The sequence below is a fragment of the Pimephales promelas genome, chromosome 11, assembly GCF_988280905.1.
Source record: "Pimephales promelas chromosome 11, fPimPro1.hap1.1, whole genome shotgun sequence".
Lineage (NCBI taxonomy): Eukaryota > Metazoa > Chordata > Actinopteri > Cypriniformes > Leuciscidae > Pimephales > Pimephales promelas.
This window is the reverse complement of record NC_142779.1, coordinates 22834287-22847244: the sequence shown is the minus strand read 5'-3', so window position 1 is coordinate 22847244 and position 12958 is coordinate 22834287. Positions and strand designations below refer to the sequence as shown.

At 35.2% G+C, this 12958-nt stretch overlaps 1 protein-coding gene across 4 annotated transcripts in view; it reads right to left on the bottom strand.

The window, feature by feature from the left end:
• The window catches only part of adgrb3 (adhesion G protein-coupled receptor B3), a 224932-nt gene that overhangs the window by 45347 nt on the left and 166627 nt on the right, over positions 1-12958 (bottom strand). For all 4 annotated transcript variants that reach the window (XM_089117199.1, XM_089117200.1, XM_089117201.1 and 1 more), the window contains one exon: positions 4125-4251. In XM_089117199.1, coding sequence (XP_088973325.1) covers positions 4125-4251 — 127 coding nt within the window. The remainder of the gene's footprint in view (positions 1-4124; positions 4252-12958) is intronic.

Here is a 12958-nt window from a genome sequence, read left to right as displayed (position 1 = left end):
TATCCTTGAATCAGAAAACCTCCAAAATGGAAAGTCACCATTACATTCGCATAACATGTTAGCACATTAGAATGACACAATAAAGGTTGTATCAGCGATTTCAGGCCCAAACAAAAATTATCAAATTCATCTAATCTTTCCTAACGATCCGCTAGCTGCCCGCCCCATGCCCGCCCGCCTAGGCTCTGAGATCTGCACACAAAAATAAATGGCTACAACCACCACTCAGAATCAAAATAAACAGTGTTCTAACCAATCACCGAAAGAGGTGGGTGTTGTTTTTTCGCTCGTGCGCGGCGCCTGCACGCAAAGTCGCAGCTGAAGAATAAGCCAGCCTCTATCAACCCTATAAGCTATCAATGCACCACATTTAAAGGGGTGATGGACTGAGATATCAAATTTTCATTGAAATTTTGACATTTAAAAGGTCGTCATATTATAAGAATATTCTGTAAGTTTCAATGTTACTGAAAACATCCTTATTAGTCCAATAAAAGCTTTTATTGACACCAGCCCCAGCAAACGACTCGTTTTTCAAAGTGGGGAACGATGACGTCAAAGGGGATATAACACCACCCCCGCAGAAGATCAACGCCTACTTCAACAGAGCCGGTTTAGCCCCGCCCACCGATTCGTGCATTACACGCATAGATAAATAACATAGGCCAACCTCGTGTCGAGAGTGAAACTCATTATAATATGCAAAACTGTTATCCACTCACAGCAGTGGGTGTTTACTTCCAAGTCTTCAGTGCGAACACCCATAAAAACCGAGCGTTTTTGAGCTGGGCTCAAAACTAGGGTAGAAAATAGCCTATTACTTATTTATTTTGATGTTTTTTAATGTAAAAACCAAGCTGACCTCAGACAACAATGTAAAAAAGTTTAAAAAGCCAGTTCATGACCCCTTTAACATAGAAGAGGCAATCCCCAAGAAGAGAAGGAGGATTAGGGCGATACCGTCGTTTTTCGTCAAAGAAGCAAATAATAATCGGGAAGGTGGAGAGAACTCAAAGAATTGAACATTTTTAAATCGGACGCCGAGGTTGCGCTTTTTCTTCTGGACAGGTGAGTAAATTCTCGTGCTGACTTTTTTTTGTATGTGAACTATGTGTGAAATATAATACTTTAAAAAAATATGAGCGAAGCTCGACTAAACTTGGATAGCTCTAGCTATCCGATTGTAGGGATTTAGTGTGTGAGTTTTTCATCATGCACGAAATGGGAGGGAGGGGCGAGCTAACTCGCACATCGCTGATACAACCTTTAAAATACCAAGTTAAGTCACCTTTATTATATAGTGATTTTTAAAATACAGATTGTTTCAAAGCAGCTTTACAAAGATAACAGGAAAATAAAGCAACAAAGTTTGTGCGAACAAAAAATATGACAACAATCGGCCAATAAATTAATAGATTATTTAGTTCAAATCATGAAAAATAGTGGTACATAATGGTCGTTGCATTCAAGTGTGAACAAACAAACAAACAAACGAAAAATGCTTCAATCAAAAGAGTGATTGGGTCTTTAAAAAGTAGGATGGAGACTTTCATTTGTCTATCAAAAATGTGATTGGCTCTTTAAACTAAGGAGGGACTTTTGCCCACATATTGATTTGTTACAATTTATCCTATCAATTTTATACTGCCTCGGCAACTATAAAGTCTCTACTCTCTAGTGTTGGTGTTTAAATGATGTTTAAACATAGGCTACATCACTGATGTTGACCATCATTTTGAACACAATTTAGAATCTCAGAACATATTGTGTGTACATATATTGTGTCCACATTAGGGATGCGCGGTATACCGGTATTGCAAAAATACCGGTATATAATAAATTTCAAACGGTACAATATCATCATTTTGTTAAATTCGGTATTTGATGAGCTGCTGTTCCGAAGTTCTCCACTAGGCGGCAGTGCGCTACCGAAACTGACGCGAGTCACGCGAAACCGGCAAACGAAGGAACACGGTGGAAATGAAGCTCATTCGGGTTTTTACACGCCCGAAATTATTAAATAGAGAGAGCAGTATTAGTGAAATAAGGCATTACTTTGCCTACTAAAGTAATAAAAATAGTGTAGATACAGACCTCAATGCACCACTCTGCAAACTTTGCTTTCAATAATGTGTTGCCATGGAAGGCAACACATCAAATCTGCCAAAGCGCTCGTCAGTTGCTCATCCTGACTTGTTCAAGAGATCGACTGGTGGTGAGTTCATCATTCAACTGATTTAATTTAGACTTTTATTGAACACTGAACAGCGCACATACCTAAGACTAAGAGCTTATCAATATGGTAAACACGAAAGCTCAAATCTTCTTGCATGACGCTAGAACCAATTCAGTTTACGTCATGATCTCATTTTACGTCTCATGATCTCATTTTTGCAATTTATTTCAAACAAATATATTCATTTAATTTGAATTAATAAAGCATAAAAGTGATAAATGAATGGCATTACTGGGGCTGTGGCGATAGAGAGAGAGAGAGAGAGACAGAGACAGAGAGATGGTAGTAAAATAAATATGAATAATATTAGCCTACAATTAAGCTACATTTGTCAACATTCATTTAGGATCCTGGCCTAACAATATAGCATTGAATAATCTAGATCAGTCACTAATAAAATGACCTAAAATGTAATATCCTAATATATGTTTAGCATCATAATATTACTTTTTGCAATCCATTATAAGCATAATATGAACCCAAACACAAACAGTAACCAAACCAAGATGAATAAATGCAATAAATGTTGATAATTCTCTGTTGATGCATGACAGCTATATGGTTTACATCATTTCATTATTCTATTATGTTAATCTATTATATTAACCTATTTTAATTGTGTAATATCAGTGTTTTTTTCCCCCAAATCAAAATTTTACCTACACATAATTTGTTTATTTTTTACATTTTGATACGTTTTTTTTATACTTTTCTTTGCACATATGGTAGTTGAGAGTTTCAAGCAGTGTTTAATAAAATTGTTTCAATTCACTTAAATTTAGACTCTTGGGTTCTGGTATCGTACCGAAGCCAAAATTGTGGTATCGAGCCATCCCTAGTCCACATACACATACAGTATAGGCCTATAACTTCCTATCATCTTAAATACAGTAGTTGCTTGTATTAGGTTCACAAGCCTTATTATAAGCACTGGCAGTGCATATCCCAGCTAGTCCATTTATTTATGTCTTTTCCCCCAGAATTCCACCTGACAACACCCTCAATCCAGCTCTCGCGAGTCACAAGTCATTGTGACATATCAGCCGTGCATTGCAATGATAGAAGTTATCAAACTTTGCCCCTGCTGCATCACTGAGACGCAGACAACACCATAATTTTCACACGGGAGCCATTTATTCACTGACTGGTCACATGGGTAGAGAAAAAATGGCTGCCTCTTACTCTGTAGAATAAAACAGCCATGTTTTGCTGTCTGCTGAATCTACTAATAGAGAGCACAGCTGATGGCATTTTATCTCAAATGTGAAGCTTATGCAAATAGCAAAGGTAAAAGGTAGATTCATATTATACGGTTACATTAATCTACATCAATGAGACGGGGAACTTTAATAATAGGTTGAAGCCATTATTACATAATACGAAAGCCATAATTTATTGGCACAATCCAGGAATATCTGCATAATATCTCAACGCCAAGAATTATTTTTATTCATATAGCCTAAATAGCTTATTTAATCTCACTAATGAAGAGGCTAGAGCAGATGCCATCTCTATGAACATATACAAATGCTTTGAGCAACATTTAGGAAAGGCAAAATGGAGATTAAGATAGTCATGATAGTTTGTTTGTTTTTTGTTTGTTTTTTTTTACCCTCAGTTTACATCAATATGTGAAGGGGGAGCTTAAATAAATGATAAAACGATATAGCCTACTATAGGAATAATTTAATAGCAATTAATCGCAGAAGAATCTCTCTCTCACACACACACAGGCTGCACAAGCTCTGCACAGGTAGATTTCTATCTTAATAAATTATGCCATAATTGAAGTCAGAAATTAAATATCACTTTGAAAACCACACACGCACTTCAATCAATAGCCTACAGCATCGCATGATCCCCCGTAGAAGTCAATTTCAATACTTACTATTTCTCTGGGTTGTTGAGCCAAAATGGCGAAGGTAGATAGCCGATCACATAAGCATTTGGTGTGGGATGCATCGGTGAGCACAGTTCTGCATCCTTTAGAGCTCCAGCTGCCCCAAGAATCGTTCCTACACAACACAGAGAAGATTAAATCGCTTTAACAAGCTTTTTCCACCCTCTGTGAATCCGTCGCTCGGAATTCTCAACAGTACTCTCTCATCTCACCCACTTCACTCTTACTTAAGCGACAGAAAGTAAACGCAATTTCAGTGCACATCGTATTGAGTGCGACTGAAGCGCTGGCTGAAGGCTCTTTCTGTGGCGCTGAAGGACTCACTGCTCGCAGATACACTCACACCACACAGAGCAAAATAAAGCCGAACCTGTGGTTCCCTTTAACGCTGCTCCTCACTTTCTGATTCGGCTTTCTCTTATCTCTCGGAATCGGTGTGTATTTCCACTCGCTTTAGTAATTAGCGGCTTTTGGACGCTTTCATGAGGGGAAAAACAGCCTAGAAACGGCGGACGGCATCAGATTGATACTCTCTTGCCTCCTGCCTCGCGCTACAGCGGAGGGGGGAGATGCCTCAGAAATAGTCCTCTTTTCTTGTCCGTTCATCCTGGTTACGGGATTTATCTGTAAATATCTTTAGTTTATCCAATTATATAGCGTTTGTTTTCGCAATATTCTTCCTCCGATACATAAACATCAGAGAAAAAACGAGCGGAACCGTTAACCACCCCGTGAAAGCTGACTGGATGGTAGCAGCCAATTTCTCCTTCTCTGGCTAGCAAAATGATAGAATAGACATCTCACCTATTTATTAATGCTTACACATCTCGGTTGATAAAGCTGTGGTTACATCTAAAGATCGCAGGCTGATATAGGCTAGTATCTTACAACTTAGCTTGATAATAAATCATTTAAAAGGGGGGAAATAAGCTGATTCGGTTGACTGATCAATGTTTGATTACATTGTTTATCTTGTGTACAATTTTCATATCTAATATAACAAAATCAGTTAGTCAACAACACTGTAGTTCAAAACTAGTCTATATAACCAGTTGATACTGTAGTGTAGGCTAATATAAAATCATATCATTGAATTATGGTGCCTCCAAACGATGCAAATACAGCCTTTTTCCGGAGGCTGTATAACATGACACCTTTAGTTACTCTTCCCTGAGGAAGACTATGGAGGATTTTGTCTCTGCGCATAATTAAACTGCAGCAATTGCTCTCTTTTCAAGGTTTAATTAAGCTTTAAAACTCACCCTTTTTAACATGCATGGATAGCATGCATAATAACTTTCATTATAAAAGTGGGTTGGAAAGGGCAATATGATAGCATATCATATATATTCATTTATGAAAATGTATGATTCGCTTAAAAATTTCATGACATTTCGAAGTAGCTGAAATGTACATTAACTGATGATCCAAAAGCATTGCATGCATACCAAATGACCCTCAGTTTTGAATCATATTTAGCTGCAGATATGTGTACAACATAAATCAGGCTGGATTGATTCGCTCATGGAAGACGAAGTGTGGCCCTGTGCTGTCTCACCACATCGACAGCAAGCCAATAGCCACTGACTCCAGGCATTTATCAGGACATTGTGGAATAGATTACTATGGGTTACCATGTCAGCAAACCTATATGATTTGATCCACTCAATATGTGGTCAATTCATCCACTCATTGACTATATGACATTATAGAAGCAGCATTACGTTAGCATCATTGGAACTGGAAGTTGAATATGTTTTCTACCAGAGAGAAGACAATTTATTTTCCGTTTAGTTGCATCTGTTCTCTAGTTACTCACTTGGCTCTTCCGGTCTGGGTGAAATTTGAAAGACACACATTCTGTGGAGGAGTCTGTGGGTGTATGAATTACGCTAGGCTCAAGATAGACTCGGTTTCTAGGCAATTGTACGAGGAGGAACTAATGACTTTAAATAGCCGAAACATTGCGCTGTCCATGGTACTGAAACATTTAGGGTAGCAAAATAACACTAAACAGATTTGACCACAAGTTTGTGATTTGAGGCTTTAATTCCAAATAATTATAAATATGACAATTTGGCAAAAACCAAAACTATCTTGTCTTACTCTTGTGATTATTTAATAATAATCCTTTCTATCTTATAACAATTGTACTGTTAGGATGCCAGGTTACTGGCAGTAATTCACTTAATGTAGGAAACTGTGTGCTTTAAACTGCCAGAATGTTGAAATCATTGGTCTATTCATGTCTGTTTTGTGGTTATTTTTGGCATGTTCATTTTATACATAAGCTTTGAGTCTAACAATAATCCTTTAAGGGTTTAAAGGCACTTCACAAAGCAACTCAGCATTACACTTAATTCAATTCTGTATGAAAAAAAAAACACCTGACAAAAATACAACACAAAATGCCCACCAACCGCATGTCTTTAGTCCTATATGATTCCAAAATCAAGGAAATAATGTACATATATATATATATATATATATTATATATATATATATATATATATATATATATATATAAAAATCGCAATTAATCGCATCCAAAATAAAAGTGTGTGTTTACAAAATACATGTGGGTGCATTGTGTATAATTATATATATATATATATATATATATATATATATATATATATATATATATATAAACACACATGCATGTATATTTAAGAAAAAAATATTATGTAAATGTAAAATATTTATATTTATATATAATATAAATTATATATAAATCTATATATACATGAAAATATTTCTTAAATATATACAAGCATGTGTGTGTATTTATATATATAAAATAATTGTACACAATGCACCCACATATATTATGTAAACACAAACTTTTATTTTGGATGCGATTAATCGTGATTAATCGTTTGACAACCCTAATATAATATATGTATATATATATATATACAGTGTTGGGAGTAACACATTACAAAAGTAATACATTACAGTAACATATTACTTTTTGCTGTAACGCAGTAGTGTAAGGCATTACTAATCAATTTTCAGTAATATTTTACTCGTTACATGTTCAGTCAGGCTTGTATTACAGTTGTATTACAGTGTATTTTACTTCTTAAAGGCAACAGACTATGTGAAAGTTTTAAAGCAGTCTTTTTGTGCCAGTTCAGAGCGGTCGCGTCTGTAACATTGTTTTTTCCTCATAAATGCGAACACGGAAACTAAAATGCCAACCTCTCCTCATCCGATTTGCGCAGTGTAATTAACAGCATTACCAAAAATATATTTTGCCTCCTATTTTTTTTTTTGTCACGCATGAATGTGTGTCTTTTCCCTAATATTAAAAATAAAACATAGACTGATATTTGTCTAATGTCTAATGTCTGTCCTTTAAGGAAATAGCCTATATACGTTTCAATGTATTTTCTGAGAATTTTTATTTCAAGTTTTGACTGCAAATGTCATGTCCATAATGCTGGACTTCCCCAATTTTAAATAATTTATCCTCAACTAGTTTTGTGGTGTAGGTCTACGTATTTTATAATGTTAACTTCAAATAATACTAATAGACTAATTTAAAGATAAGGCAGCATTGGATCTGGACAGTAAGGAGAATAACGCTGGAGTTGGAAGAGGTGTGTCGCGATTCTGCAGGTTCGTGGATCTGAGTCGTGTGGCGAATCGCGATTTCGGTTTCATTTTGCATATCGTTACAGCCCCAAAGTTAAGTACTACTTAGTTATTTTGGTAAAAGTAACTCAAAAGTAATACATGAGAAATGTAACGCATTACAATTCTGAGACAGTAATATTGTGAGGTAATGAATTACTTTTAAATAACAGTAACAAGTAATACCTAATGTATTACAGTTTGGAAGTAACTTGCACAACACTGTATATATATAATCTTATTGACAATTTTTATGAACTTAAATCATACAAGTATGTTGCATAGCGCTAAACATGCAGTTAATTAATAACTTTTAAATTTCTTCAAGATGTGACGACTGCTTGAGTCTACATCTTCAACAGGTAAAAATTGCACTACTTTTGAAGGTAAGACTTCATTGCATTATACAAATATGAAACATATATTATGCCAAAATAATGATGTCCCGTGATGTCTTGGAATTTGGAATTTATACTTTAAAATAGATTACATGTACTTTCCCAATCAAGGTAAGGTCATAATAATTATAAAATAACATGGAATGTGTTTAAAATTTAGCTTTATATTGAATACAGCAAACCCATACACCAACACAACATGACAATGTCAGATAGATAGATAGATAGCTAGATAGATAGCTAGCTAGATAGATAGATAGATAGCTAGATAGATAGATAGATAGATAGATAGATAGATAGATAGATAGATAGATAGATAGATAGATAGATAGATAGATAGATAGATAGATAGATAGATAGCTATTCCAATCATCACCTCTATCTCTTCAGGGGAACATTTTATGAGGGAAAAATGGAGATTTATGTCAAAGTGTTGCAGTCCTGTGCTTTTTCATACATGCGAAAATTGATAGAGTTGTAAGTATTCAAGCGAGAGTCTGCATGACCGATGCAGAGCTAAGCAACATTTGGTCTCCGCGAGAAAGATCACACCTTTAAATCAAGGTAACTTATCATTTTCACAATGCTGGGACATATACTAAACCTTACTGATAGCTTTGGAGAAACGTCTCACCGGTTGTGCCGAGATGGGAAAGAAATAATTTGAATCCGATTATATACAAACGCTATCCTGAAGCCATGTTTAGGATAATGGAAGTCATTTAAGTGAGCAAGGCTTACAGTACAAGCAAACAGGATTGTAATAGTGACTAAAGGTATTCACAACACATTTTCCTCCTTTTTTATCTCTGTTGTTGCTCATTCCCGTTTTATAAAACAGTGCCTTTGTGTGAGTATTCTTGGTACTCTTGCGAAATTCATTGTTTTTCTGCACGAATACAGTGTTAATGGCATCAACAGCATGCATTGAAGTCTGTACTGTGATGAGTGTTTGTGACTCTCCCGTTTAAACTCGTTCATCAAAACGAACAAATCTTTTTTTCGAGTCATGACTCTAAGGGTCCTGACACTTATTCATGGTCTGGTGTCGTTTAAAGCGCTTTGAAGCTGCACTGAATCTCTCATTTGGAACGTTTGGTTCCCAATGAAGTCCATTATATGAAGAGTTCAGATGCAAAAGCTTCTAAGTGCCATTTGAAATTTTCTTCTAGAATGATCATTTTTATCAAGCTTGTATATTTAAGTTCAGTGATTTCACTTAAATGGCAATGATAATTACCCATTAATTGTTATTTAAGTGGAATTACTGAACTTAAATATACAAGTTTGATAAAAATCATCATTAAAGAAGAAAATTTCAAATGGCATTTAGAGGCTTTTGCATCTGAACTCTTCATATGGAGAAAAATCCTGGAATGTTTTCATCAAAAACCTTAATTTCTTTTCAACTAAAGAAAGAAATACTGGGACATCCTGGATGAAATGGGGGTGAGTAAATTATCAGCAAAAGTTTTTTTTTTTTTTTTCTTTAAAGTAAACTAATCCTTTAACTACCTCATCCCGGATCAATTCATTCAGTGAGTCAAAATAAAGAATCAGATCAGTCTGATTCATATCCAAATCATTTAGGCCGGCTTTGTGAACTGGATTGAAGTGAAATGATTCACTGAAAAGATTCAATTCTACTCCTTCACAGATCACTATTTCTCTCGTGGACACTTCTAGGACTTTGGGCCGATACAGTATGAAGTTTTGTGAATAATGACTAACATTTCAGTTTGAATTCCACACAAAGCTATTTTAAGAACATGCAATATAGAGCCTGACTGGTACTGACTATTTTATAATATCATTTTTGATGCTTTTGTTTTGTGTCCTTTTTGTGTCATAAAAGGGTGAGTAAATGATGACATTTTTGTCTAAATTATTTCTCTAAAGGTTCCACTCTTTGTGAACCTAGTGATATCAGAGGGAGAAAAAAGATGAGCTTGAATTTCTCACTCTCGCTGAGCTCATATACGCTAACTAACGAATATGCACAATGACTTCCAAGAGACAGGCACAGTTATGATATGAATGTCATCAAAATCAGCAGCTGTCTCCCCACGTTGTTTGAGAAAATCTCTCGGGGCTAATTAAAATTGCGCCTCAAAATATGCACAATCATGGCAGAGGGAGCTGATAGAGTTGTGCATTTGTGTTCCATAATTGTTTGCCTGCACAGGCCAATTTTGATTTCGTGCGAAGAGTAAACATGTTAACGAACACATTTATTAATGAACATGCGTCCACATAAATAGTCATGCAAACAGATTAACGACTAAACTCAACAGCAAATTTATTTAAATTGATCATGAATAGGCATGAATTTCGCATTATTTGAGCCCAATAAGAGTGGCTTTTTTTATAGCAAATATGAAGCTTGTTTATGTGCCTGAGCGTTTCAGGGCAGAGACCCTCCCTCTTTATAAGCCTATAATAATTCCACAGGGCTAAAATCCATTCCAGTGGCTTAAATTACACTCAAGGGGGCAGACTCTGGGGTGGCCTCTTCATTCAATGAAAATTGAATTTGGTAAATACGATTTCTCTGTTCTTATCGGTCACCGCACAGAGAGGCCCGGCTCATACTTGCTCATTTTGCTTTTGAAGCACCGTGTAATTTTCATATTTGAAGATGATTAAGATTAAATAGAAGCCATTTACAATTTGCAGCATGGACCAGACCGGACTAAATAATTAAATAACATGGAACATATCATATTATTATTGAGAAAGATCATAACAAAACAAGCCGTATTAACACGATAATGCATGTAAATGGAATAGTTCACCTAAAAAAATTGAAAAATCTATCATCATTTATTCACTCGCATGTGTGTGATTTACTTTTGCAGAGCACAAAAAAAGTAGGTAACACTTTACTTGAAGGGGTGTGCATAAGACTGACATGACACCTTCATAACCATGACATGACATATGAAGTAGGGTTTATGCATGTTTATGACAACTGTCATTAAGTGTATTTAGCTAGATAATGACATTTTGAATGCAAATTGTTTAAGATGTGTTTGTTATTACATCTTGACATAAACCAATACATCATAACCGTCAGTGTCTTTGTCATGAAAACTTGACATAAAATGAAGTTAAACTGTCATGTGGTTGGCTTTGAAATTGGCTGTCATGAGGCCATTATAACTGTGTCATGAATATTTTTAACTACAGTGGTACACATTGAATTTGTCATTAAAATGTCAAAACCACAGTTAAGTTTGATAATTAAACTGCTATGTCATTTTTTTGACAGGTTGTGTTGACATCTCAAACAATGTCATATTTGCATTAATAATGTCATAACTGAGCGAATGACACTTAATGACAGTTGTCACAAACATGAATAAAACTTCTTTCATATTAATAACATGTGTCATGTCATGATTATGAAGGTTTCATGTTAGTATTATGCACACCTCTTCAAGTAAAGTGGTACCAAAAAGGGTGAGTTTTTGTTAATGTTGTTTGGACCCCATTTGCTTTCATTGTATGTGGTCTGGTCTTTTGTGTTCCACAGAATAGCAGAAGTTACAGGTTTGGAATGAAATGAGGGTTTATCATAACAAAATAAAAATTTTGGTTGAAGTAGTCTATCCCTTTAACTACTCAGATCATAACTACTTTTATTGTATTGGTTTCACTTCAGTTTTATGGTCCCTTTAACACGATCTATACTCTCATCAATGTAGTAGTCTAAAAAACTATTCGTTGGCTGAACAACCATTACTTATAGAAGTAATTAGATTAAACACAAAAAAATTAAGTATTCATAACTTTTCCAATATTTGAGTTCACGCAACATTCTTTGCTTAAAAATATATGCATCACATGTATTTTTAAGAATGTTGCGTGAACTCAAATATTGAAGTACATATAACAAAGGATTTCTTGTTAATTTTAAGTAAAAATATTCCAAGTTGGGATTACTTAAAGGAGAACTCCAGCGCAAAATTAACCTTTGTTCTAATAAAACATCGGTAGTTGACTGTTCTCTGAGATTTGTTTTCATGATAATCGAATGTAAAGAGTTTTATCTCCAAAAGAAACTGTTTAGCGTATAGCGCTAGTAATGGCGGCATATAATAAGTAAAAATAAATCTCTAGTTTATACCACTAACAAGGCTCAAAATAGCCCCACACAAACACAGTAACATAATAAGGGTCTATACATGCAAAACGAAGCATTGAGAACTTTATAAGTGTACAGACCGTTTAATAAGATGATACTTTATAAAGACAGTTCACTTCGTGTATACAGACAGGAGCCATCTTGGAAAACAGCCTCGATAAGTCAAACCAAGAAAGTCGTGCTGAGAGAGCTGAACTGTATGAAGTTCAGCGAACTTCTGAACTGTATGAACGGCATTCGGGGATTGATTTATCGAGTATGTTTTCTAAGATGGCTCCTGTCTGTATACACGAAGTGAACTGTCATTATAAAGTATCATCTTATTAAACGATCCGACACTTAAAAAGTTCTCAATGCTTCGCTTTGCATATAGGGACCCTCATTATGTTACTGTGTTAGTGTGGGGCTCTTTTGAGTCTTGTTAGTGGTATAAACTAGCGATTTTCTTTTACTTAGTCAATGCCCCCATTACTAGCGTTATACGCTAAACAGTTTTTAGAGATAAAACTCTTTACATTCGATTATCATGAAAACAAATCTCAGAGAACGGTTGACTAGGTAGCGATGTTTTATTAGACCAAAGGTTCCTTTTGCGCCAGAGTCCTCCTTTAAAAAGTATGATGCAAAAATGGTGCATA